Here is a 27,900-nt window from a genome sequence, read left to right as displayed (position 1 = left end):
ATCTCCCACAAAAGATTTCCCCTTTCTCCATTAGATGTGGCAGAAGACTCCAAGCCCTGAAGATGCCCGAGCCACAACAGGGAAAGAGCCTGGGCTCTGAATGACTTTAAGGTCCAGAGTGTCCCTGTCACCAGCCCACCCTGGACTGTGACATGGATGAAATGTAAACCTTTTTGTGCTAAACTACTAAGATTTTGGGGGTGTCTGAATTCTTGATCATCCTGTTATAACCAATATACCCTTCTCAGTGATGTTGTGCCCAGTAAGTGAAAGAGAAGTGACACATCCAATGTCAGAGTGAGCCCTGGTGGGGAAGAATGGGAACCAGCATTTTCCAACTACAGCCTCGGAAGAGGGGATGGGCAGCCATGACCACACCTCACCACCTGGACAGTACCAATTCCCAAAAAACTTTATTTATTGTTTCAAGTGGCAAAATGTCATTGGTCTCTGTGGGGTACCTGGTGGGGCAGAGGGAGACCTGGGGTGGGGCAGGGGTATAGTTCCACCCATTATAAAAATCAAAGGCTTTTATAAAAAATGCTATAAATTGGTATCAAAAGAAAACCCAAGGGAGGCTGGAGGAGGAAGCAGAGAGGAAGACGGAAGAAGGAGAGGGAGGGACAGAACCTTCAACCACTAGTGATGAAATCCAGCTGGAAGGGAAGGTGTGGGGAAGTTGGGAAGGTGATACAAAGTGCATAAATGTGCCTCCCCAGACGCTCCTCAGAGGTGGAGGGGGACAGAGGCTACAGCCTGGGGCATGGTGGGGCTCCAGCCGTCTCCTCACCCAGGGACCCCACAGGAATGGGCACTGCCTGAGACTGCCAGATGGGAAGAACCTGCAATAGGAAGGGAGGAAAAGACGTCAGGGAAGGACACTGTGGAGGCTTAGCTTCCTCTCCCCGACACCCATCCTGGTTCTCCCAGCTGAGCCTGGTCATGGAGCCTGGTAAGTGCCCACAGGGTCCCAGACCAGAAGGGCTGGCTGACCACTATCCATCCAGCCAGGAGGCATTGGGGACTGTCCCTGAGCCCAGGGAGGCAGGCCAGGATGGCAGACCTTCTCCTCTTCCATACCAGGCCAGACAACACCCTGACCTCCCTGTGGACAAAATCTAGAGCAGCCAAGGGCCTACCAAGTCTCTGGAGCTTGGCTTCCCCTGCTGTTTCTAACCTCGCACAGAAAGGGGTGGGAGCTAAGGGACAGAAGGGGTATGAGGCCTCCCAACTCTCCAGGGCAGGCCCTACTCAGACTGGATCCAAGCCCAGGAACCTGCCCTCACCTCAGTCACTTCTCAGACCTTCTTCTTCTTCAGCTTTAGGGCTTGCAGCCAGTTGGGCGACGATCCTTCTGACCTAGGAGGCAGAGGGCAAAGGTCCACAATGCAAACTTTGGGGAAACTGAACAAAACGAGGAGACATGATAGGGACAGAAACCACCCTGCAACCAGAAGAGGCAGCCTGGAGCCTGGCTGCGGGGACCCGAATTCTGACATCAACTTCATACAGTTCATCTGGGGCATGTGCAACTGAGCCTCCTCCTAGAGCCTCAGTCTTCCTCTTCTGTGAAGTGGGAGATTCCCTTTTCAGAGTAATACAGTGAGGTCAGTGGGTGCCCAGAGCTCAGGTCACCTACCCTGAGGACTTCTCTGGCTTGGGAGGTAAGGTGAGGGGCTTCCCCAGCCCTGGGACCTTGCAGGACTTGGAGCGCTGGACCACGGACTCCTTCTGGCTCGATTTGCTCTCTGCCGGCTCCCCTTCTTCAGCTGATCGATTCCGGGGGCGCAGCTTGGCCTGAGAAACAAGTCCAGATGCAGACAGATATAAGAGAGACAGGCAGTAGGACTCTCAGACAGTGAGAGCTTATCTCAAGAGCATGTAGTCCTCAGAATCAGGCAGAGAACCCTCTGCGGTCCTTTTACCCCAAAGGATGGGAAGTCACTTTGAGATGCACCTCCCCAGAACTGAGCTAAGCCTTGCACACCTTTCTGTCCTCAAAAAGATACGGCAGGATTGAATTCAAACAAACTGGGTGGGACAAAGCCAGTGTTGACTTCCCACCCCTGTTCCCTCTGCTGCAGTGCGACCCCACCGCCCAGCTCCAGGAGCCAACTCCTGTGCCTGCCTCAGGCCAAGATGACACACTTACAAGAGGCCTTCCCCAATCCACCCTCCCTTCCCCTTCCCCTTCCCCTCCACCCTGCTGTTAGGAAATGACTCCTGTTTCTCTGAACAGGCCCAGCCCCTACCTGCGCCTCTCCTCAGGGACACATAACCTTCCCTCATCCAAGCTAATTACGGGCATCACATCTCCCACTGCCCGAGGTTTCAGGACAAGAATACGTCTTGTTCTTTCCATCCCACATAGCACACAGCACAGCGCCCAGCAGGGCGCAAAGGGATCTTCTGGAGCCCTTAATGGGGACCAGAATAAGAGGAGGAATGGGAGAGGGGGACCAGGGGAATGAATTGATGGATGGAGAGAAGAAAGGCAGCATGCAAGGCGGCCACCTGGCCAGATGGCTGGACATGTTTGCTTAATGATCAGATGGTACCTTCAGGGCTGACGGGCTCAGGCCAGGAAACAGGTTGACTTTCAGCCCCTTGGTGCCCAAGGACATCCGTGTCCGGCGGCTCTGAGGTTCCTCCACTACCTCTTCATCTGAAGATGGCACCCGAGATGTCCGTGGCTCTGCAAAGGCCCAGGGAAGGGGCTCAGAAAAGGCAGCACACCCAGACACCCCCACCCTGCAGATCCTGCACAAGCCGGGCCTAACGCCCCAGACATCAAGAGACATCATCAAATAATCCATCAGCCCTACCCGTAGAGTCCTGGAACAGGCGCGCGTCTGAATCTGCTGCCTCCGACAGGCCCAAGGTACCCCCAGGCCGAATGGCCGGGGCCCGGTGCCCACGCTTGCGCCCCAAGTTGGCACGGCTCCGATACATGGCACTGTCGAGGATCTCGGTGTCCTGCTTGGGGCAATGGTGACACCACTGCCATTGCTGCCCCATACCATAGGATCCCCTCCACAGCAGCTGAGGAGGAGCTGACCCCTCCCGCAGCCAGAGCCTCACGTTCACGTGACGCACCTACAACCCGCCTTCTGCCTCCTGGACTGGGACTGCCTAGGGACGCACCAGGAACGGGGCTCTGGCTTCATCACACTCACCCACCCACTGTCTTGGGCTCACCCTCCACTGACCTCAATGAAGGAGAAGTCCTGACTGGGGGATCTGGGAGGAGGGCCTTGGGAGGGTCGCCGAGAAGCCTGTGCTGGCCCCTGATCGCTCTGCCTGGCCGCTGAAAAGCCCCAGGTGCTGTCCACATCTTCTGTCTGGCTGGCCTCGCCATCAGGCTGGGTCCTCCAGGACGGTGGAGAGTCCCTGCCAGGCTCCAGCACCTCCTCCTGGGCAGCACCTGACGCGGCTCCTTCCTCCACCAACGGGCCCCCAAGGCCTGAGCCCGCTGACTCCCTCTGCCCCACCGCTCTGGAGCTGCTGGTTGCCAGCATCTCCTCCAGCAGGCCCTGGGAGCTGGAGGGTGGGGAGCGGGCCGGGCACCTGCCAGGACTGCAGAGGAGACAGAAAGAGAATGAGATCCCCGTGAAGTCCCCTCTCCCTGCCCTGAAGCCTACTTCACGAGCTCCTTCCCCTAACTCCCAACCTCTCTCTCTCCCTCCTTCCCATGCTTTTCCCAGACTCCTTTAGGAAAGACTTGGTCAGGGCCTTGAGCAACACGGCACACAGAGGAAGAGCTGGGCCGGTCTGGCAGGTTCAAATCCCAAGATCTTGGGTGAGCCCCTCCCTGGAAGCAGTTCAGGCTCCTCTAACTGCACAGAGTTGCTACATGGATGAAAGAAGAATCTAGCCGGGTACGGTGGCTCACGTCTGTCCCAGCACTTTGGGAGGCCGAAGCACGAGGATCACTTGAGGCTGGGAGTTCGAGACCAGCCTGGCCAAGGCCAACAGGGTGAAACCCCATCTCTACTAAAAATACAAAAGTTAGCTGGGCGGCATGGTGGCAAACGCCTGTAATCCCAGCTACTCAGGAGGCTGAGGCTGGAGGTTGCAGTAAGCCAAGATCGCACCACTGCACTCCAGTCTGGGCAACAGAGCCAGACTCTGTCTCAAAAATAATAATAAAAAAAAAGAACAGTCCTGGTCAGTATGTGCCCCAGAAGGAGCAGCCACTATCCTCCAGGGCCACCTGCTTGGGCGCTCCTCGGGGTGAGCCAGGCACTGGCCCACCTGCCTCTCTGGACTCATGTCTTCAGCCCTGATGTCATGCCTCTTCACTCCCTAGGCTCACAGAGCAACCAGGGACCATCAGAACACACCCGGCCCTCACGTGCTGCTGGCTTTGCACGAGCCACTCCATCTTCTGGAAAGCTCCCCGCAGCCCACTGTCCCTTGTGGTACTGTCCCTTCAGTTCAATTCCTCTTCCGAAGCTGCCCTGCCCCTTCCCAGCCACCATGGCCGCCTCAGTGCTACAAGCCCTGGGCTCCAACCCATGCCAGCCCCTGCTTCCGTCCTGTGGTTCTTTGTCCCCACAGTCTGTCTGTGAGCTCCTCAAGGGCAAAAACGGGGCCCTTTCTGCCTTTATGCCCCCAGCACCCAACCCAGAGCCTGGCTACAAGCTGGACTAAGCAAATGTTTGCCAAGTAAACGAGGGACTGGGTCACCTTGGACCTGTATGCAGCACATGCGTCTTCTGTCTGCTGCTTCCTCAAAACACAGCACAGCCAGGCGTGAGGCTCACGCCTGTAATCCCAGCTACTTAGGAGGTCAAGGCGGGAGGATCGTGTGAGCCCAGGAGTTCAAGACCAGCCTTGGGCAACATAGCAAGACCCCATCTAAAAACAAAAAACAAACACAGCACAAGCATACCACACACTCTCTCGCTAACTCATCCTTCCCATCCTGTCCAGCTGCCACTCCCCAAAATGAGTGACACACTCACACTCATCACACACACTCAGGCAGACAGCGTGTGCACTGTCACTCCCCGAGATGCACCTTGCACCCACCATGTCTACCGGCACGGCACAGAGCCGCACCCAACACACACACACACACATACACACACACACACACACACATGCGTGCCCCCTGCCCCACACCATACTCACACCACGCACAGAGGTGTGGGAAATGCTGGCAGGACAATGCCTGGAAGCCAGGCCCCAGGTTCCCAATGGGATTAAAGCAGGAGGAGAGTGAGGCAGGTGGGTCAATACCAAGCAGGAAGAGGGGGCAGGGAGAGAGCGCATGAGTGGCAGTCTGTCCTTCCACGAGCTGCTGACAGATGGAAATTAAAGCGGTCTGGGGAGAGACGTGGGGGAAGGAGGCAGTGGCGGCAGCAGAAGTACAGCAAGGCAGCAGAATTGGGAGCAGCCCTGGCTGGGGGCCAGAGCCAGCTCACCCTGACAGCCAGCTTAAAGTCAGGAAGGCTTCAGAGGGAGGGGGCAGCAACGGTACCCCACCCAAAGCCTCTCCCTGGGGTGGGGCAAAAGATGGCTCAGGGCAGGCCCCACAAGCTAAAGAGATGTAAAAAGCCCATGTAGCTAAAAAGAGCCATTCCGCCGGGCACAGTGGCTCACACCTGTAATCCCAACACTTTGGGAGGCCAAGGCAGACAGATTACCTGAGGTCAGGAGTTCCAGACCAGCCTGACCAACATGGTGAAACCCTGTCTCTACTAAAAATACAAAAATTAGCCAGGCCTCCCACCTGGGTGTGGTGGCAGGCGCCTATAACCCCAGCTACTTGGGAGGCTGAGGCAGGGGAATCGCTTGAACCCGGGAAGTGGAGGTTGCAGTGAGCTGAGATCGCGCCATTGCACTCCAGCCCGAGCAACAAGAGCAAAACTCCAAAAGATCCACTCTTAAAGCGACAGCTGGCCCAAGCCACTCGGGCAGAGGTCAGTGGGCTCTGGGGGTGGCCTTGAGGAGCGGAGAGTGGCGAATGGGAAGAGCCCGTGAAAGTGCAGTCACGGGCTCTTTTGAATCAGAAATATGCGCCTAGCATATAGTTAGCACTTGACAAGCGCAGTTACGCCCACCCCGCCGGACTAAATCCCACTCACCCTTCACCTCATCTTAGGAGAAGCTTTCCTACTCCTAAGCATCCAGATCACATACAAGCTGAGCCCCTCCCGGCATGAAGCAGGAAGTGGGTAGTTAGGAACACGGGGGCTGAGTCCCGCCACTCCAGGACATAGCTAGGCTCTGTCTCCTCCTATGCCTGTGGCTTTGAACGCAACTTACTTGTTCCACTCTGAACCTCAGTTTCTTTATCTGTAAAATGGGGATGATAAAAGTACATAAACCATTCTGGTTTGTTGGCAGAAATATGTGCCTAACACACAGTTAGCACTTGCCAAATACAACAAATTATTAGGATAGTCATTATCACCCTCAACACAGGTCCCTGGCCAGAGAGGATGTGCCTCATCTTGTCCCATCTACACTCTTCACATGGTCTAAACTTCAGAGTACCTAGAGGGCAAGGACTGTATCCCACCCCACCCTCCAGCACGGCTGCAGAGGCAGACGTGGCGCTGGAACTGCAAAACGTGAATATCCCAGTGTTCTGAGACCTGAAATGAGGGAGCGGTGGAGCTGGAAAGATGTGTCTAGAGGAACAGCAGCTGGCCTTGACCCCAGAGAGACAAGAAGGGCACCCAGAGAAGACTGCAAGGCTTGGGCCCAAGGTGACAAGAAGAACCCACAGCCACCAGCCGTGGGAACCTGTGCACATCACGCTGCCTCTCTGGGTCTCAGTGTCCCTACTTTTTGTGAGGACTTATTAACAAAACCCCATGAGTACTAGGTGTAAGTTACTCCCAACTTACAGACGAGGAATCAGAGGCCCACAGAAGAGAACAAACTTGCCCAAGGTCACAGAGGTGGTGACAGAATCAGAATGCAAGCCTGGCAGAGGGACCCAAAGCCAGACCCCTCTGAGCTAGTCTCAAGGACTTCTCGTTACAAAGGGAACCCCCCAGGCCGGTCGCGGTGGCTCACGCCTGTAATCCCAGCACTTTGGGAGGCCAAGGCGGGCGAATCACGAGGTCAAGAGATCAAGACCATCCTGGCCAACATGGTGAAACCCCGTCTCTACTAAAAATACAAAAAAATTAGCTAGGCGTGGTGGCGCACGCCTGTAGTCCCAGCTACTCGGGAGCCTTAGGCAGGAGAACTGCTTGAACCCGGGAGGCGGAGGTTGCGGTGAGCCGAGGTCGCGCCACTGCACCCCAGCCTGACGCCTAGTGACGGAGTGAGACTCAGTCCAGAAAAAAAAAAAAAGGAACCCCCAAAATTTTCTTTTGAAGAGAAAGTGCCCATAGTGGGCCAGGCGTGGTGGCTCACACCTGTAATCCCAGCATTTTGGGAGGCCGAGCTGGGTGGATCATGAGGTCAGGAGTTCGAGACCAGCCTGGCCAACATGGTGAAATCCTGTCTCAACTAAAAATACAAAAATTAGCCAGGTGTGGTGATGTGCACCTGTAATCCCAGCTACTAGGGAGGCTAAGACAGGAGAATCATTTGAACTCAGGAAGCAGAGGTTGCAGTGAGCCGAGATCACGCCATTGCACTCCAGCCTGGGTGATAGACTGAAACTCTGTCTCAAAAAAAAAAAAAGGGAGAGAGAAAGTGCTTATAGTGTAGAATTTCCCTACATCAGAATTTCCCTGCTCAAAACAATAGGTTCTTGGATATTAGCCAAATTAGTTTGGCAAACACTGCATTTGTTACTTGTCTTTAAGATACTAATATACGCTAATATACAGACTAAGTCTTCTGAACAGCCATAGAGTACCCAGCATTTTCCAAACATATTCACAGACTGGTATTCTTTAGGACACATTTTAGAAAAGGCTGCCCGAAAGCACCAAATTCAAACAAGCCCCTCGAACTCCTCTCTAAAGCAACTGTCTCCTTTCGGCGCTTTCTGTTGCATACAATGAGACTGGCAGTAACAAAATCCGTAACAAAATCACAAAAGCCTGGGTGCTTTAAAGGCCTGATGAGACCAAAGCTCAGAAAGCCCAGTGCTTCCCAGCTTATCTGACGCTACCCTCCCCCACTTCCCCTAACCTAGTCCCCGCACAATCCCTGCCCCACCTCCCTCCATCCTAAACAAAGGGAACAGAGATGATCACTTTCCACTTCTCAAGAGCCACCCCATTCAGAAGGGAAAGGCAGAGAGCTGTGGGGTGGGGGTGGGGGGGGGGTCCCACAGCAGCCACACCTGAAAGCAATTAACATAATCAAGTGAGAAAGAGGTACAGCTGACTCTTTGCCCTTCCTTAAGGGGTCACACCACCTTTCCACCCACTAACGGACAGGATAAAAATCGCTTTCCTGCTTCACAGAGCAGCTGTGAAGATCAATGAGGTAAGATGTGTGGCTAAGCATGGGGCGTGGGTTCTATGAGTCCCAGGAAGAGAAATCAGGTACAACCACGCCAAGCCTCGACTCTCCCCTGCACCAGGAACGTTAGAGCTGTAACTCTGCACTTCCTGAGTCAAACCCTGAGAAACTGAGGCTAAGAGCCTAGCAACCTGCCCAGGACCACCAGGGCCTCCCAACTCCCTAGTCCTCTTCTTCTTCCCCGCAGTCCTGGACGCAGCATCAGTGGTTCCCTGGGCTCCGTGGCCACCCTGTCAACAGCCTGAGTCGTCAGGAAGGTCCCCTTCCTCAAATCCCCCTGGGCAGCTCCCTGGGTCCTCTCTCCCTCCTTCTCCTCCAACCCAAATGCCTCTCCTGACTCCCCAAGACCACCATGATGCTCTCCAGCTCCTTCCTGGTCCTCTCCTCCCACTACCAGCTCCTTCCACTTACAAAAGCCCCTGTTCCACACTTCCCTTGCCTTCCCCACATACCCAGGGAGAAGCTCCCACTGTGGGTCTGGAAAAGGTAACATTTTCTGCTCACTAAAGGGAATCAAAGCAAATCTCAATGGATGGAAATGTTAACAAAACAGAAGCACTGCCTTTTTAGCACCTTTCTCAGCTGCAAAATCATCTCAGCTGGTCGTAAAACATCCACGAAACAGACTGTGGTTGGCTTGTAAAACCTTTGTCAAGTTCTCTGTCAGCAACTTTGCACATAGAGGCCAAGGTCATGGGGCCAGGTCCCAATATACCCTTCAAGTTCCTAAACTTGCTCTTCCAGGCTTCATGACAGGGCAGGCAAGAAGCACCAAGTCCCAAACCTCTTTGAGAACTCGTGGGTGCCACTGTCCACTCCACTCCCGGCTGCGGTGGCCCCGGCCAAGAAAACACAGAATTCTCTGCCCTACACCTATGAAACCACCTGTGGCTTCTGAGCTGAGAGGCCTGGGAAACAGCTACTGTGTACAAGGGTAGAACCTACCAGAAACATCCAAGCTATGACATGTACCATCTCCCCCAGCACAGTCAAAACTCCCAATCACCAAGGAAGCTCAAAACATGGGTTGCAAATGAGTGATACCTTAGTAACACATTAGTCATCCTTCAAAAAAGGAATTCACCTGGATGTGTCATTATTTCAATTTTTTAAAACTCTCAGTCCAAAATGTCTTCAGTATCCAAATACTAAAAGTTCTCAGGAAAAACTGTTCCTTCCCTCCTCAGAAAGGCTCCAGTTTCTTGGACAGCCCACATGTTCCCTCCCACACTGGGATGAGGCTGCGTTGCTTACCTGGCTCCAAAGCTGAGGGCTTCTCCCATCTCCATTCCAGGGTCTGCAGGGTGTGTCTCCAAGGAGCACGAGGGGTCATCTTCACCCAGGGTCTCTGGCCCACTTGTCTCACCAACCCCCAGCTCCCTGGCCTCCAAGGGGTCTCTGGCCTCCAGGCCAGGGGACAAGCTGCCATTGTTCCGCAGGCCTGGCTCTGGGCAGTGGCCGACCCCACCAACCCCATGCTCCCTGGCTTCAGTCGGAGCCCCAAAGAGCTCCACATTCCGGGGCGTCAAGTCCTGGGTCCAGTCCATCTGCCCTACTCCACACCCCCGTAGCCCCTGAGAACCTCCAGACTCTGGGTCACAGGACACCTCCACGTCCCTCAGGCCCAGATTGTTCCCCCAGTCCATCTGGCCCACCCCAAGCTCTTTGGGCTCTGTGGGACTGCAGACTGCCCCTGGGGCCATGTTTCTCAGCCCCAGGTCAGGTGTCCAGTCTGCCTGTCCAACGCCACGCTCTCTTGATTTCAGGAACTCTCCGGCCTCCACCCCTGACCAGTCGGTCTCCCCCACGCCACTCTCTCTGGCCTGGCTGTGGCCTCCTCCCTCACCGACCTCAGCCAAATCTCTGCCCTTCACATGACCATCAGAAGTCCAGTCCTTCTCCCCAACTCTGACTTCCCCGGGCTCTTCAGACCCTCCACTTTCCAAACAGCTGGTCAGGTTCATGTCTCTCAAGCCCAGGCCGCCTGACCAGCCCATCCGTCCCACGGCATTCTCCCCGGCCTCGCTCAAACCCCCGGAAACCACACAGCTGGACACTTCCAAGTTCCTGAGACCCAGCTGGTCAGTCCAGTCCACGGAGCCAGCTGTGGTCTTCCCAGGAGGCACAAAGTGACCACCTCCCGGCTTGCTGGAAGGGCTCAGGCCAGCACCACTCACTCTATCATTACCAATGATGCCGAACTGATAGCTCCTCTCACTGGTCTCGATGCAGAAATCCCGGCTCCAGTCCTGCTGCCCTGGGCTAAACGCTGCCTCTCGCTGGGGGCCAACACTAAGGCTGAACTCACCGGCCCAGCCTCGCTTCCCCACTTCCCCATCTTCCAGGTCAGCGCTGACAGGACCCAGAGCCCCTGCCTGCTGCCTCTCCTGCTGCCCTCCCACCTCCTGGCTGGCATCACTGTTTTGCCAGCTGCTCTGGTCTCTCTGCCCGAGTGCTCCGTCCGGCATGTGGGCAGTGCTAGGACTGAACAGGCCCCCTGATTCTCTCTCTCCTGGCCGGCCAGCATCCCCGCTGCCCTCTCCAAGGCTGTCTTCCACACTTGGAATCTTCTTCTCAAATTCCTCATCCTGTTGCTGGGCTTCCTCAGGGCTGAACCCAGAGCTCAGGGGTCTCGTTCCAAAGCCTCTGTCCTGGCTGTCAAGGGTCCTCGAGCTGCCACCGCTGCTGTAGTCCCTTATCCAAGCGCTCTTCCCAAACTCCTGTTCCTGTGGCTCCGCACCCCGGCTGCCATAGGTGCCGAGGGACACATCTCTTTTCTCAAACGCCCAGTCTTGCTCATCAGCATCCAGGCTGCCGTATCTGCCATGGTGGTCCCTCTTCCCCAAATCCCGGACCTGCTCGTTGGCATCTTGGTTGGCATAAGCACCCAGAGAATCTCTCTTCCCAAATTCCCAGTCCCCAAGGCTTACATCTCGACTACTGTAAGCACCCAGTGAATCTCTCTTCCCGAATTCCTGGTCCTGGCGTTCCGCATCCCGGCTGGAATAGGTGCCCTGGGAATCCCTCTTCCCGAACTCCCAGTCCAAAACATCTGCCTCCTGGCTCCGCTGCGTGCCAAGCTGGGCTGGCTTTCCCACTACCCGGTCCTGGGCTGTGAGGCCCCCTGGAGCAGTCATTTCACTCTGGTCTTGGCTGCTGCTGGCCTCCGTCTCCTCCTGGCCGATGCCACACCGGCTGGCCCACTCCCTGGTCCTCCCTTCCCCAGCTCCTTGCCCATACTTGCTGGTCCAGTCCCCATCTCCGAGGCCTGGGTCTCCTCTAGGGCTTGCACCCCCAAGGCCATAGTCCTGAGAAGCACCTTGACACCAGCTGGAAGGACTGAAACTGCTGGGCTGTGGGTCTCCTGTGATCCCAAATTCACTTTGCAGATCTTTCTGGGACCAGCCAAGGAGTCCCTGGGAATACCAACCAAAAAAAACAAAGAAACAATGGTTAGATTCAGCTGGGGTGTGGGGGGGTCAACCAGCAGAGTCCACAATGCCTAGTGCCTGAAAGCCCCACCCTGGCAACAAAAAGCTGTGTGACCTTGAGCAAATCACTTAACCACTCTGGGCCTCAGTGGCCTCATCCTTAAATGAGGATAATTCCTTCTGCATGGGGCTGGTGTGAGAGGATTAAATGAGATCATTTAGACCAAGCACTCGGCACAGTACCTGGCATGCAGTGGGCACTCAATCGATGGTCCCATGGTCATGTTTACAACCCTTGGGCAATACTTGGCTAACAGCCAGGAGAGGAGTGGTCTTCACACAGGAATGGCGGGGAGGTTGCTTTCCTTTCGATTAGGAGAGGTCAAGATTCAAAGCCTCTGTGACCTCCCTTGCAAAGCAAGTTTCCAACACCAATGAGAGCTTTTCCAGCCCGTCCTCTCCCCCGCCCCATCCGACCCCGTCCTCCTGTAAGTACCCAGGCCCTTCTTCCCAACCAAAGTGCTGTCTGCCCAGTCCTCCCCAGGAAGACTTCTCAGCACTCACCCTGGCTCAGGAAAGACAGGACAGACAGCCTGTGGCACAGGGGAAAATCCCAGCCTGGGCTTTTTGCACCCCACCCCCCACCTCACTCTCCCTGACTCACCCTCGTGGGCGGGAGAGTCCTGGGCTCAGGGCTTCGGAGCCGGCCAGCCTCATCCCGCAGCGCTGCGTTGGCCAGCAGCCGCTCCAGGATAGACATGCTGGCCTCCCCATCCCTAGGCTGGGCCATGGCCCCCCACCCCCCGCCCGCCTTGGGGCTGCTGGGTGCGGCCAGCCAGGCGCAGGGACAGGGCTGGGCTGCTCCCCGAGCTAGGACCTGTCTGACGGCTCTGGCGCTGGCTCTCCCTCACCCTGGCCCTGCTCCCTCCGGAGCAGCTGCAGATCGGGCAGCCCCGCCCAGGAGCCAGTTGAGTCACCCACATCCCGGGACAGACACACCTACTGCAGGAGTCAGTTTAACCCCTTCCTGCTCCTCCTCCTCTCCGCCCCCCAGCCCCTAGAGGCCCCCTGCAGCTCCGCCCCTTCCAGCCCAGGCTCCTCCTTTCCTGCAGCCTCGCCCCTTCCAGCCCAGGCTTGGCCTGAGAAATAAATTTCAAAAGCCACCTGGCCCCGGCCCTTAAATTCAGAGGCAGCCTGGTAGGAGAAAGGGCATCAGGCAGGGAAACAGTACTGGCCCAGGCCCAGCCACCAACTTGCTGGGTAACTGCACAAGGCTCACCTCCTCTAAGCCCCAGCTGCCCGTCTACAAAGCAGGTCTGGAGCTCAATGTTAATAACGTTTGTAAAAGCCAACACTTATTAAGCACTTAGGATGAGCCAAGGGCTATTCTTAGCACTTTAGACATTACAACTCATTGAACCCTTGCCAACACCCTCAGAGGTAGACCTCATCTTGTGATCCACAGTTTACAGATGTGGAAACTGAGGCAGAGGGCAGAAAAGTCGCTCTTTCAAGGTCACACCTGGACAAAGGAACAGTAGAGCCAGGAGACGAACTCAGGAGCCCACGTTCTAAACGGCTACACTATTTTGCCTTGAATAACATTCCCATAATGAGACTGAATACTCAGCACGTGCCACATACCATACCGAGAGCTCACCTCTCACTTACCCACAATTTAACTCTAAGAGGCCAATGCTATCATGAAAGGACTCTGAAGCTTAGCAGTTAAGGTACATTCTTCCCAAGACCAGCTAGCGGATGCTGGAGCTAGGATAGAGCCTCACACGAAATCCCACACACCGTCCCGTGTGGCTCCGCGGAGCTACGATCTGCAGGTCCACAGCTGCCTTGCTCGCTACCACAGCCCAAGCTCTTGACACGTAAAATCCATGTTCAAAGAATGAAGCCCACCCAAGCCCTGGCCTCTGTCCCCAGAAGCCCCACTCTCCCTATGCCCATCCTCACCTCGGAGCAGGTACTTGGGGACTGTGCGTCCTTCAGCTCAACTCCAGCTCCCCGCCGCGTACCACCACCACTGGGTGGTGGTGAAGCCAGGAGGTCATCTAGCCAGCGGGAGCTGCTTTCAGGCCCTGCAGGCTCGGGGGACACCCTACAGGAGTCTTGAGCCTCTGTCCTGGGTTCAGTGGTTTCGGCCAGGGCTAGGGTCACGGCCTCCTCCTCGACAGGCAGGGCCTGCCCAGGCTCAGGGGCATCAGCAAAGAGAACACAGGGCTGGTCAGGCAGTGCTGGCTGCTCCTGCCCCAGGACCGGCTCCAGGATGGGCAGGGCTGCCTCCCTGGTAGCCAGGGGGAGAGGGGACTCCTGTCCAGCCAAGGGCTCCTGCAACTCACACCTCTCCTCTGCCTGCTGCAAAGGTAATCCAGGCATGCCCTCAACTGCAGGTAGGGGCTCAAGGGGAACAGGTGGGAATTGAGGCTGACTCTCCCCATCTCCCTTTTGGGTAAGGGACATGCTTGGATCATCCCCCTGCACCCAGGAACTAGGCCTTCCTGATCCACTTGGAGTTGACCCGGAGCCTTGCCCCTGCTGAAACACTCCTTCTTCCCTGCTGGACATGGCCAAGTTGCCAGCCTCAGCAGCCTCGGCGGCCTCACTGGCTTCAGTGATGGGAGAGGGAGGCGGGGAGTCCAGCCGCCACACGCCCAGACCCGAGGGCCGCGTGGGGAAGGTCCATTCGAAGGACTGTGACAAACTCCAGTTGGACTCTGCTCCAAAGGGATGATCCAGGGCCAACTGGCTTCCCTGGCCTTGGGGCAGGGCAGCCAGCGAGCCCCCCAGCTTCTCCTGGTCCTGATTGGGTGACTGGAGCACACCTTCGGAGAATCGGCGCTGAACCAGGCTGGTGGGGCGGAGGAGTGTGTCACCCTCGGCCTCCTCCTCCCCGCCAGATGGAAACGTCCGAGTGAGATCCAGCAACTCACCCACCTCGATCAGGGGCCGGGACGAGGTGGCAGGGGGCTGCTCCAGACTGTGGGGCTCCGAGACCTCAGGGGGAGGGTTGCTGGGTCTGGGGGCCTCTGGGACCCCTTCAGCTGGGAGCTCCGGGCTGGGGGTGTGGTGGGAGCCTTTGTCAGGCAGGACTGCACTTGGAGCTGATGGAGTCCCAGCGGGGCAGGGAGAAGCCTGGGAAGCTTCAGGACTCTGGGCTTCCAGAAGCTGTGAGTGGCAGGGAGAACTCTTATCAGGTGAGTGAAGACGTGGAGAGCCAGGGCTTGGGCCTGAGGCTTCCAGGGGGCGGCCTGGGCTGGCAGAGCCTCCATTCTCGGAGGAGGGAGCTGGACTTGAGGCAATCCAGGGCTTGGAAATCTGCAAAAGAAAGATCAAGAGCCATCACTCACCTCTCAGTGGGGTGGGGAGGGTCCCCTCCAACCCCACAAAGACCCCAGGTCAGCTTCTCACAGGCTGGGAGGAGGAAACTGGAACCCCAGGGGGTCCTCTCAGGGCAGCTGGGAGAGGCCCCACAGAGGACTTGAGGCAGGGCTTCTCACAGAGCCTCCCTTAGACCTGCTCCCTCAGAATGCACCTCGCCTTATTCACAAAGCATAATTCCTGACATTTCTTGTTTGAACCCCTCACCTGCTCAACCCAAAGCTCATCTGAGGATCTCCTCAGAGGCCCCAGTTTGGGGTCCAGAATACTTGCTTTATAAAGGGAAAAGGAAAACTGGGAATCTGACTCTTGAGGCATCTCAGCAGGTGGGATTAGGGAGGGGAGAGAGGGTTTTGCCTCAGAGCAGAACTCGAGGTGCAGTACAGCCACAGAGCTGCTCGCAGGAGGGGTTAGGGCATGCAGGGCACTCCTCGTGCCACTTCAGAGGTGCCAAGGAGGCAGGAAGGCCATGAGACCCAAGCAAAAGGCACTGGGGAACCTGACAGCACCTAGCCTGAGCAGTCACAGTGCTGGTTTTTTTTTTTTTTTGAGAGGGAGTTTCACTCTTGTTGCCCAGGCTGCAGTGCAATGGCACGATCTCGGCTCACTGCAACCTCCATCTCCCAGGTTCAAGAAATTCTCCTGCCTTAGCCTCCCAAGTAGCTGGGATTACAGGCATGGGCCACCATGCCGGTCTAACTTTTTGTATTTTTAGTAGAGACAGAGTTTCTCCATGTTGGTCAGGCTGGTCTCGAATTCCCGACCTCAGGTGATCCACCTGCCTCAGCCTCTCAAAGTGCTGGGATTACAGGTGTAAGCCACCGTGCCCGGTCAGCACTGCCTCTTAAAGGATGTGCCCTCCCTCAAGTATGGTGGACTCTTGGTCTTTCTGAGCCTCAGCTTCCCCATCTGTAAATTAGGGCTGATGGCAACCATGCCCATCTCCCAGTGAGGTGAGGGTTAGGAAAATGTGTGCACTGGCCCTCAGCACAGGATTCGTGGGATGATGCAGGCAGAGAATGGGGAGGACGTAGAGAGAAGAAGGGGGCAAACGAGGCACCAAGCACCTGGCACTCCACCTGTCCCCAACAATGAAGCGAGTCTGGCTCCACCTGACCTTTGCCCTCTGCAGAGGTCACGCTTCCCTGGCTGCCCTCTCCCATGCAGCTGCTTCTCCCGCTAGGTTGAGCAAAATAACGGGTCCTGCTTGCTGCTCAAGGTCCCTTCCGTTCTCTCCATACTCACTCCACTCTACAGCGTTCTAATTTCAAAGCTTGTGCCCTTGAACTACAGCACCCACAATTCCTTCTTATCGATCCTACACACCCATCATTCCTTGAAAACCGTAACTGCTGGATCACTGCAACCCTCTCCAGCATTGCTGTGACAGCTTACAGTGACCTCCATAGCCAGATGCGACCCTTCCAGCCTCTGGTTCGTTGCCTTCCTCTTCCCCAGTGACTGTGCGACCCATCCTCTCAAGGTCATACTCTAGACCTCATCCTTACCAGTGGCTGCACCCCTGCATCATCTCAATCCCGAATACCCCGCTCACCCACCCCCACTGCCTATCTGTCCAGCTCACTCTATTTCCCCAATGCCCTCATTTTTATCCCTCTGGTAGCACAGTCCCTTAACACTAATTCTTTCTTATTGTCCCCACGCTCCCCTCATACCCTCACCTCTCTTCTTATCATCATTAAAGTCACTTATTTTTTTTGAGACAGAGTCTCACTCTGTCACCCAGGCTGGAGTGCAGTGGCATGATCTTGGCTCACTGCAACCTCCACCTCTTGCGTTCAAGCGATTCTCCTGTCTCAGACTCCTGAGTATCTGGGACAACAGGCACACACCACCACACCTGACTAATTTTTCTATTTTTAGTAGACACAGGGTTTCACCATGTGGTCAGGCTGGTCTCGAACTCCTGACCTCGTGATCCACCTGCCTCGGCCTCCCAACGTGCTGGGATTACAGGCGTGAGCCACCGTGCCCAGCTAAAGTCACTTTTTAACCAACGCTCAACTCCCCCATCTGCTTCATCACACTGTCTAACCTGTTTTAAACACAGCTCTCCAAGACAGCTGGGCCAGTCCTAGCCTCACACCTGAGCAGCTGCATGTGGCTGGAGAAAAACACACAACTGTGATGGCTGGTCTCCCTTCAGATTCAACACTGACCTTGAGCTGGCCCTAGAGCTGCCCAGAATCCCAGGGCACTCCCCTTCCCATTCACTCCAGGACTCTCCCAGGCAACAGTTTAGCATCTTCTCCCATCAAACCTCTGGCACCTCCCCCAATCCTCTCTCAGCTGATGGCCTTGCTTCCTGTTCCCTGGGAACACAGAGGCCACCAGCAGAGAACCCTTTCCCACCCGACAACCCGCACCGGCACACCGCCCACTTCCTGCATGGAAGCCCAAGCACTCTGCCTCCCCTTCTGCTAGCAGGCGCTGTCCTCGCTCAGGGCTCAGTCCAATCCCTCCTCTCTCTCCTGCATCATTGATTTTTTTTTTCCTCTCTCTACTGGATCATTTCCATCAGCACACAAACTGCTCTAATTTCTTCTGTCTTCAAAAAACCACTCTTGACCCGACACCTCTCGCTAGCTCCCACCCATTTTCTTGAAAGCCCTGTCTACATTCACTACGAATATCTGTGGTTCCTCTTGTCCCCTTCTCTCCTGAACCCACTCCAAACAGGCTCTCTCCTTTACCCTGCCACCTAACTACTCTCGGTCAAGGTCGCAGATGACCTCCCTGGAGCTGAATCCAATTCTCTGTGCTCACCTTACTTGACCTGTCAATGGCATCTGACAGCTGATGGCGCCCTCCCCCAGTCCTGGAGGCTGTCTCCACTTGGTGGACTCCCTCACTATCCTCCCAGTCTCCTTGGCTCTGCCTCAGGGCCCTCCTTCCTGTACCCTCCCCACTCCTGGTAATCTCAGCCAGTCTTAACACCCATCCCTACTCTGACAGTTCTCAAGTGTTCCTCTCCAATTGGTTCACTTCCCTTGAAGGGCAGACTCGACTACCCAACCACCTGCTTGATGATTCCACACGGGTGTCGGAAAGCCATCTTGAATGCAACAAATCCACAAGCAAACTCCTCCCATCTCCCCCGATCCTGCTTCACCCTTACAAGTCCCCATCTCGGTAACCATAAACTCATCCTTTTGATTGCTCAGGCCAAAAGCCTTGGAGTCACCCTTGATTCTGTGCTTTCTCTCATTCTCTCTCTCTCTCCCCTCAATCTATCTGTAAGTCCTTTCCACCATGCCTTCAAATTCTATCCAGAACCAACCACTTCTCCCCATCTCCACTGGAGGCCACCTCCAGGGTCCAAGCTGTCATCATCTCTCACCTAGACCATTCCAATAGCACCTCCCTGCAACTGATTCTTAATCCAACGCACCAGGCGACTCTTTACAACTAAGACAGCAGCATACTATGCCTCTCCTGCAAAACCTTCAAATGGCCTGTTCCCCTCACTCAAGCCAAAGTCTTTATAGTGGCCTTCGAGACTTGGCACAATCCACCCCACCACCCATCGGTTCTCACTACCACCCACCTCCTCTCTCACTTCGAGGTAGACATCCTGCTGTGCCCTCTACCAAGAATGCTGCTCCCCAGCCGGGCGCAGGGGCTCACGCCTGTAATCCCAGCACTTTGGGAGGCCGAGGCAGGCGGATCACAAGGTCAGGAGTTCAAGACCAGCCAGGCCAATATGAAGAAACCCCGTGTCTACTAAAAATACAAAAAAAAAATTAGCCGGGTGTGGTGGTGGGCGCCTGTTGTCCCAGCTACTGGGGAGGCTGAGACAGGAGAATCGCTGCTTGAACCTGGGAGGTGGAGGTTGAAATGAGCTGAGATCGCGCCACTGTACTCCATCCTGTGTGACAGAGTGACACTTCATCTCGGAAAAAAAAAAAAAAAAGAATGCTGCTCCCAGACATGCACCCAGCTCAGCATCTGCCCTTCACAGCACCTCCTTCCCTGACTACGCTTGTGTCTGCACTCTCTGCCTTCAGTTATCCCCAGCGCCCAGCTCCTAACAGGCCCTCACTCACTGCTTGCTGGATGGACAAATGAATCACGTCAGGTCTCCATCACAGGGCAGCTGGGACAGTCTCTGGCTAGCAAGGGCTGTATGAGCAAAAAGGGCCATCCTGTGCCTCATTCACTCAAGAAAGCAGGCTGAGCATCTCCGAGAATGGGAGTGTAATGGGAAACTCTCAGCAAAAGAACTCACCCCTCTTCTGAACCCACAAAAGTCAGCCCAGCCAGGGAAAGCACAGAGGCGGGAGGGGGCAGACAGCAGCTCCTGCCTCAGCTGAAGTTACTTACCCTTTGGGAGGCACAGGCGCTCTCCTCTCTCACGTGGGACTAACAGGGGGTCTACTAGGCAGAGTTATCAAAAGGATTGACTCAGTTAACACTCCTGGGACAGGCCCAGTACATAGTAGGGACTTAAGCAGTGGCAGTTGCTGCGGATATTATCATTACTGTTTATAAGGAATGGCCTCATGGCCTGAACCACACTTAGCCACTTTGGTGATCAAGAGCACTGGCCTGGGAGTCGAAAAATCCCAGGGCCAGCCCTCCAGTGAGTCACTCTCTCCATGGGCCTCAGTTTCCCCATCTGCACTACGAGGAGAGTAGAAAAGACGATCTCAGATGACCCTTCCAGCCCTAAAATACGATACGTAATTCGGATTCATAACGGGAGGATAACTCACATCAGTGGGTAGCTCCGAGCTGGTTGCCTTAGCCAGGTCCCCGTTGAAGGCCAGGTCGGAAGGGGGGCTCCTGTGAGGGACAAGGACAGGAATAGAGACACGGAAAGTTGGAGTCTTTCATGGAATGGAGAAGGTGAGAGAGTCTCCCAATGTAACTTTAGCAGCACTCAAAGGTGAAACGCTCCTAGCCATTTACTCTTGAGCCCTGCCTGGAACCATTACGGACACAGAATCTGTCCATTTTCCATACAGCAAGTGCCCCAGAAGGCAGTGCCTATTCCCTACCTGAGCATGAAGGGTTAAATTCCCCAGCTCTTTTCAGAAAAGCATCCTGTATCCCCAGACCTCTCAACAGTTCCTGAAAAGATAACTCCTCTTTCCCTTAACCCATAAGGAGTTAAAGTTCTCCTCTAGCCAGGAAGAGTGCAGCTGGTCCCGCTGCCCTGCCAATACTTCTTGAAGAATTGCAGGGGGGTGAGGGGAAGAGGAAAGAGTGATTTTCCAGGGTTGGAAAGCCCTGCTTGGAGTGGCGGAGGGAAGGAAGATGGCGGGTGGAACCCAGCCTGGGCAAGAGTGTGACCTCACAGCACCCTGACCTGGAACAGGCAGAGGAACTAGCTCCGGGGCCAAGGCTCCAGACACTGTCAGGTGAGAGAAGGGCAAGGCCAGAAGGCAGGGCAGGGCAGGGCCCCTCAGCATCTGGCTTAGCCCAGACCACAGCAGCCCTTCCCTTCATAGCAGGAGGAGGAGAAAGGGAGCCTCGGAGCCCGGCAGAGCAGAAAAAGGCCCAGGAAGCCAGCCATGCCTCAAGCTAGCTCTCCCAGCGCTCAGGACGGTCTCTGTGCAGCTGATGGCTTCTGAGATGCCTTAGCTCTTCCTCCCAAGTCCCGTGCCTACCACCCCAAGAAGCACCTCCTGGCCAGCCTTGCTTTACACCAATGGTCACTCTGGAGAAGCGTATCATATGCAAATGTCTCCAACCAGTCAAAATCTCTGTGCAGACACTAGCTGGCCTGGCATCAAGATGTGTTCCTGTCTTATCTCTCCCATCAGATTCCACCTCACAGGCAGAAGCTGTGCCCTACTCATCCTGATACACGCAGCCCCACCCCAGGACTGGCACACTGCTCTGCCCACTGTAAGAGCTAACAGTTAAGAGCACAGGCTTTGGAATCAAACAGACGTCCATCTCTGCACCTTAACTTGCTGAGACTACGGAAGTCACTTTTGAGCCTCAGTTTCCTCGTCTCTACAATGGACCTAATACTCCCTCAAACAACCAGGATGCCAATGAGGCAAAGTGTGGTGCCCAGCTCTCAGTATATAGAAACCAAAAATAAACTTCCTGGCCAGGTGTAGTGGCTCACACCTGTAATCCCAGCACTCTGGGAGGCTGAGGCAGGCAGGTCACCTGAGGTCAGGAGTTCAAGACCAGCCTGGCCAACAGGGTGAAACCCCATCTCTACTAAAAGTACTAAAAATTGGCCAGGAATGGTGGCTCATGCCTGTAATCCCAGCAGTTTGGGAGGCTGAGGCAGGCAGACCACAAGATCAAGAGATTGAGACCATCCTGGCCAACGTGGTGAAACCCCGTCTCCACTAAAATCCAAAAAATTAGCCGGGCATGGTGGTATGCACCTGTAGTCCCAGCTACTTGGGAGGCTGAGGCAGGGGAATCACATGAACCCAGGAGGTGGAGGTTGCAGTGAGCTGAGATCATGCCACTGCACTCCAGCCTGGCGACAGAGCAAGACTCTGTCACCTAAAAAAAAAAAAAATTATTAGCTGGGTGTGGTAGTGCATGCCTGTGATCCCAGCTACTTGGAAGGCTGAGGCAGGAGAATCGCTTGAACCTGGGAGGCAGAAGTTGCAGTGAGCCGGGATCACACCACTGCACTCCAGCCTGGGTGACAAGAGCAAAACCCCATCTCAAAAAAAAAAAAAGTCTATTGTCTATTAAACTCTTATACTGTACATTTGAACTCTCTAACATAAACCTGTATCAACTCTGTAAAGAAAACTACAACTTAAAAAGCATACAGTAATGGTAACACCATCTGCTGGGGAATGATTTGTGACATAGATTGGGATCTGCCTGTACACACAGCACACAACTAACCTACAGGTAAAAGTCACAACCTTATATGGGGCCACGCACTTGGTCCCCAGCCCCCACCCTATCCCACCCCACCTGACCTCCAGGCTGCCACAAAACATACAACCTCCCACCCTTCACCTCTCCTCAGGGGTCTTGCTGTGCTCTTCCTGGCACGCTGCTGGAGACTTTACTGGCCCCTCCTGGGACCATCTCCTCGAGAGGGTGCTGCCATCCTCATCCCTGGGAGCAGTGGTTGTGCCATAGGTCCTGGGGCCATACCGCGAGCTGCCATCATGGTTAAAGGTGAGACGGGAGCCCCACAGGCGGTCAGGGCTGGCTGGGACCTCCTTCCGAGGCTGCTCCATCTTGGCCAGGATCTCTTCCACCGTGGTGGCCGCGAAGCGCTCTGAGGCTGGGCGGAAAGGGGCAGGGGCCTTCCGTACGCCCCCTGGGGCGGCACATCGGGCTGGGGGTGTCAAAGGGGGTGGCTCCTCTTTTCCAGCCTCCTCTTTCCCAGTCTCTTGGGTGGCTTCTCCTCCAGTGGAGGCCTCGACCGCAGGCCTTGGTGCAAAGGGCAGGGGGCGCTTGCTACCACCATAGGGCTGGGGTCCTGCCAGCATGTTCATCTTTCTGGCAGAAGGTAACTCAGCCAGGGGACCTCGGGGAGGCCGAGGCCCAACAGGCACCAGCAGGCTGGGTTTGGCAGGCAGGGCCGGCTTGGCAGGCAGGGCCCGGGGTTTGGGCTTGACAGGGGGTTTGGCCCGAGTGTCACCTACCAAAAGGAAAGGGTTGGTGGGGAACTGTCAGAAGAACCAGGAAAAACTTCTTTGTTTCCTGTTCCACCTCATCTCCCACCCTCCAATTTAAGAATATTCACATCTTTCCAGGCACAAGTCATATGCCACCTCTTCCAGGAAGCCTTCCTTGATTTTCTACACACATCCCAGAAGCATCTTCTCCCTTCTTCAAACCCCTAAAATGTTTTAGCCAATTCTCTTTTTAAGCTAAAGCTACTTAACGACCCACCTGGCACCTGATTTCTTCCTGTACTGTATTTTGTAACTAGCATAAGTCATAATCAAACAATTGAATGAATGAATGAGCAAATGAGCCAATAAACAAATGCCTGCCTGCCCACAGCAAGCCGTCAGCTCTCCATATTCCCAATCTAGTTTTTCCACCTTACGCGACACTCTTCTCTATCATCAGTAGTAAACTTTCCACCTTAGCTGAGCTTCTCTACCCTGCCTCCAGGTTGCCTCCTCCCCCAGCCACAGGCCACCTCCCCATTGTCATCCGGTGTGTGACTGGGAATGCAAACTTACTATTGACCTAAGTCAAACAAAAGTAAATCTGCTATGGGAAGAAAAAAAAACCAGGACCCGAAACCTACCTTCTATTCCAATGCCAAATAAAAGACCTTGGAAGTACCTACGTCCACAATTGTCCTGATAGAATCCCATACCCCCTACACATTCAGCTAAATAGAAGAGTCTACACAAGAAGCCTGGAGGTCTGGGTTCAAACTTCCACTTGTGCACTCCATTTTCCCCTGTGGGCCTCAGTTTCCCCCTCCGCAAAGCATGGCTTGCTCCACATCATCTCAAAGGTCCCTGTCTGCTCTTACATCTGCTGGAGATTTATGATCCCAAACAGTTCTGAAGAGTCTCAAGAGAAGCTGAGAACCTTTCAAATTCATCCTGTACTGCCTTGCTACTCCTTCCCTCCCATCTCAACAGAATCATCACTCAACCACCCCCCAAGACAGAAAGCCGGTGCAGCCTCTGCCTTTCCCACCCCTCCCAACTGCCCAGCTCCACCCTGCACCCATTGGTACCTGGCTCAGAGCCAGCAGGCACCAGCTCCTCCTCCATCTCCCGGGGCAGTGGGGAAGCCATGGCTGAGCTTTCCCTGAGAGTAGACACTTTCATCACATGCGGCAGACTCTGCTTGAGAGCTGGGAGGCAGAGAGGTATGAGCTGGGGTGGCTGGAGACCTAGGAAGAGAGAAGAGAAGGAAAAAAGAGTTGTTGGGAGTTGCCAGTAGGTTTAGCAGAGGGAAGTCTCCTATTTCTAGCAGAGGCAGAGTGTGGGACAGGAAGAGGGAACTTGGGAGTGGCGGGGGGGCGGGGTAGGAAGAGGTCCAGGGAGGTTCCCAGCAGCCATACCCTCAACTCTTCCCAGATCCTCCCCAATTCTTATCTCCTAACCCCAAAGTCCTAGAGCTTCAGGGAGTCACTCACTGCTCCCTCCTCTGACAAACTCTCCAAGACACCCCACTTACAGTCCCCAGAGTGCCCCTTGGGTAGGGCAGCCCCGCTGGAGGTGTCTACTCAAGGCAGAGCTAGAGAGCTGCAAAGTAAGAAGTCTCTGTGAATCACCTCACGGGAGACGGGAAAAACCTGCTCCTCCCCAACCTGGGGCTCCGCCCCAGTGCCTGCCTCCCCCTTCCCGCTCACCCTCCTTCCCTCTCTCCCTCCTGCCTGCAGCTGGGAGTGGTTCCTTCTCCCCCCTCTCTCCCGGTTCTCCTTCCACATCCCTGCCCCACTCTCCCCTCCCTCAGAGCTGTCTCATCCAAACACGGAAAAATAAGGAATAAAAAGTAAACATCTGGAATATATTTTTTTCTTTAATTTCTCAATCGCTTGGCTTCAGCTTGGAATTTGATGAGGTAAAGCCAGGGCCTAGTCCTGTTGCCATAGCAATGGCCTCCCACTGGATTTCCAAAGCCTCGCCGAGAGGAAGGAGGAGCCGGCCCAAGCCTGGGCTGGGAGAACGGGATGGGGCTTGAGAACATCCGGGGGGTGGAGTGACCTGGGGGAAAATTCCCTGGGGTTCCACCTTCCAAGACAGGCTGGGTGGAACAGCCACAGCCTATAAATAGGTGTTATGTGGGCTTCACTCACCAGCCTAGGGTTGGTCTGAAGGAGTTTTGAGGGGGACAGAAGAGATTAAACCAAGTGGCACAGCCCTGGGGTACAAGCCAAATGGGTACCCCTTCAATAAGCCTGTCACATGAGCTTCAGGGTCTGATATACCAAGATTCAATGCTGGGGGAGTCTATCACTTTCTAGCCATGTGACTTCTCTAAGCCTCAGTTTCTCTACCTGAAAAATGGGATTATTGAGACCCTGAGGAGGCTTAAGTGAGATAGTACATAAAAACTGCCTAGCACAATGCCTAGCCCATAATAAGGGTTCAATCAGTGCTGGCCATAATGACTGTGACTCCAATCAGTGTCACCAATGAGCTAACATCCCTGATAACCACCTCCTCCTCCTATCTGACCCCAGGCTACCAGCATTCCCAGACCATTCCTTCACTTCCCCAGGCCCCAGTCCTGCCACCTGTTCAGATATTCTACCACCTCCTCAAGTCCCATCCTGGCTCCTGAAGCACCCTCCCACCCACAAAAACATGGAGAGCCTGGGGGATAGGGCCCTGCACCTCTCATGCAAAGGGGGAGTTTCCCTCCCCTCGTATGCAGATCCCTGAGGACAACCCAACCCTCTCCAAGCTGCAAGGGACACTGCCTCACTTAAAGGCACCCACTCCAGCTGGTCTGGGAAGACAGCACCAAACCCTTAAAAGGGACCCCCCAGTGCTCAATCTGCAAAATCCAACTCCCCTCCCCTAACGTGGACCCTGCCCCAGGTGTTTCAAAGATGGGAGAGGGTAGGAAGAAGGTAGAGAAACCTGTACTGCCAACCCACTGGTCAGTCAGCCACCACGGAGGACTGCCCACTGTGAGTGGGTGAATAACGGTGCAGAGCCAGGCCAAGTGTGGTGGGGGGAGGGGCATATGATAGAAAACATAAAATTAAAGATTGTTTCCTTGTCCTTGAATTATTACTAGGGACACAGTGTGGGTGGTTGGAGGTCGAAATGAATTGGCTCAGAACCAAAACAATCCTTTCACCTGGGGTTCTGATGGGGCCCTCTGCGATATGAGGGGCTCCAGCAATGAAGGCGGGCTCAGAGTCCCCAGGTGCGGAGGTGGCCACAGCAACTCAGAGGCCCCAGCCAGGTGACCAAGGCCACCAAGGCTGTGGCCAGAAGCTGCAAAATCACAGGGGCTCTGAGCACTCCCCACCCCCAAGATAGCAGGGAGTAGAAGGGAGAGGGGTAAAGAGGAGCTGACCCCTGGCAGCAAAGGCCTCCAGAAGGGCTGGGCAGCTCCAGCCCCGGAGGGGACTCGGCGCAGGTGGGGTCGCCCCTATGGACCCCAGGATCTCCAGCCGGATCCGAGGCTAGAGAGGTCGGCAGGGACAGCACGTAAACTGCTGGAAGAGGGAGGGCCAACAGGAAGATGGAACAGCCCCGGGCAATGGGCTGTCTGGAGGGGCCCAGTGGGGAGCGCTGGACACAGAAGGGACGGCGGCAGCCGAAGAGGAGGAGAAGAGGATGGAGGAGGGGGGGCGGCGGTGTCGGCAGAAGCGGAGGACCCGTGCGCGGGCTGTGAAGCAGCCGGCGAACAGACGGTAGGCTGTGGACGTCGATCAGGTGGGGGCGGACTGGGGTGGCTGAGGGCGTGCCGAAGGAGCCGGGGGAGGGGGCTAGCGCGACCCGGGGGAAGGGGGGGCAGGGGTCCCTCCAGCGGATCTGCCCGCCCCCGGCCCCGCCCCAAGCCCTCGCCCCCTCCCCCCTTTCTTCTGGCTCCGCCAGCACGAGCTCCAGACCATGCGCCCTCCACCCCCGCGCACACGCGCCAGCTTTCCCCTGTCCTCCAGCGTCCCCAGCGCCCCTGACCCCTGCAAACTTTCCTAGTGACCCCCCCCCACCACCTCAACCTGAGGTCCCGGCTGGAAAGCGCCCACTCCTTCCATGCCCCTCCCCCGCCCCATCCCGGACCCCGCCTCCTCCTTCGCCCTCCCGCCCCCGCGCACTCACGCGTTTGCCCGGGATCCGTCTCCGCTCGGCTCGGCGCCCCGACGCCAGTCTCCGCCACCGCCTCCGCCGCCGCCGCCGCCGCCGCCGCTACCGCCGCCGCCGCCGTCACCGCGGGACGAAGCCACTGCGAGCCCCGGCGGGGCCCCACCCCTAGCTCCGCCCAGGACCACGCCCCCAAAGCGCTTCATGAATATGCATGAGCCGGTGGAACCCGGGAGTGGGAAACCCGTGCAGAATTCGTCCCACCGTCGGCAAACAGGCGCGGCCCAGTACTCAATTATTCATGAGGCTTGCAGACGAGGGGCCCGCCCCAGGCTCAGACCGGGGCGAAACTGACGCAATTCAGCCGGCTGAGCTCGGCTAAAATGGCCACCGAGACGACTGCCTAGAGTGACTGCCTTGGCGGCCCCTCCCGGGTCCCGCTGCCTGCACGGAGCGCGGCACCATCGAGCTAAGCGGCAAGAAGGTAGCCGCCGGCGGACTGGAGCCGCTTCCTGGTATAGCTGAGTCCTGAGAACGCGCGCAACGTGGCCACCCCTCGTGTGTCAATTCAGATTTAGAGCCACCGTGAGGGAGTCTGGCAGTTCTACTTTCCTCGTTAGTGACCTGTATCTCCTTTAAGGCCCCTTCTCAGACATGAGTTCCTTCCTACACTGTTTGTAACCCCCCTTCTTCCCATAAGAACAAAAGCTTCCCGTATACTCCCTTTCTTGCACCCTCACCAGGCTGCAGCCACTACCACCCAACACACACACTCATCCTCCCCAACTCTTCAGGCTCAGGTTTCCACTCCCGCGGCTGCGGGAAGGGCAGTCAATCCTGATTTCATTATCTAAAGCCTTGCAAGACCCTTGCTTGACTCATAGGTAAGGATGCAGCGAAGAGCTGCCTCCCCCTAGCTTGGCTAATGG

At 55.8% G+C, this 27,900-nt stretch overlaps 1 protein-coding gene across 2 annotated transcripts; it reads right to left on the bottom strand.

Moving 5' to 3' along the window:
* Window positions 1–396: 396 nt before the first annotated feature.
* TNKS1BP1 (tankyrase 1 binding protein 1) lies at window positions 397–27,117 on the bottom strand. 2 transcript variants are annotated; one of them, XM_021676379.2, is made up of 12 exons: window positions 26,990–27,117; window positions 23,938–24,096; window positions 22,239–22,872; window positions 20,003–20,072; window positions 13,842–15,203; window positions 9,697–11,858; window positions 3,210–3,576; window positions 2,826–2,976; window positions 2,559–2,695; window positions 1,640–1,797; window positions 1,287–1,359; window positions 397–842 (listed from the first exon to the last, which is right to left on the bottom strand). In XM_021676379.2, the coding sequence occupies exons 2-11, from the start codon at window positions 24,029–24,031 to the stop codon at window positions 1,299–1,301; spliced, it is 5,196 nt and encodes a 1,731-aa protein (XP_021532054.2). In that variant the 5' UTR covers window positions 24,032–24,096; window positions 26,990–27,117; the 3' UTR covers window positions 397–842; window positions 1,287–1,298. The 2 variants fall into 2 exon arrangements, with proteins under 2 accessions (XP_021532054.2, XP_012331889.2); XM_012476466.2 differs by lacking the exon at window positions 26,990–27,117 and adding an exon at window positions 24,384–24,510.
* Window positions 27,118–27,900: the final 783 nt, after the last annotated feature.

This window comes from Aotus nancymaae, unplaced genomic scaffold (genome assembly GCF_030222135.1).
Source record: "Aotus nancymaae isolate 86718 unplaced genomic scaffold, 86718_ANA_hifiasm-v0.15.2.pri h1tg000059l, whole genome shotgun sequence".
Taxonomy (NCBI): Eukaryota; Metazoa; Chordata; class Mammalia; order Primates; family Aotidae; genus Aotus; species Aotus nancymaae.
This window is presented reverse-complemented; position numbering and strand designations above follow the sequence as displayed.

Excerpts from the sequence above, each read along its gene's own strand:
- TNKS1BP1 (XM_021676379.2), bottom strand. The coding sequence starts at position 24,031 with ATGAAAGTGTCTACTCTCAGGGAAAGCTCAGCCATGGCTTCCCCACTG. Across the intron at positions 22,873-23,937 it reads GCCTGCTGGCTCTGAGCCAG|GTGACACTCGGGCCAAACCC; the intron begins GTACCAATGGGT and ends TCCTTTTGGTAG. Across the intron at positions 3,577-9,696 it reads GCCCTCAGCTTTGGAGCCAG|TCCTGGCAGGTGCCCGGCCC; the intron begins GTAAGCAACGCA and ends TCTCCTCTGCAG.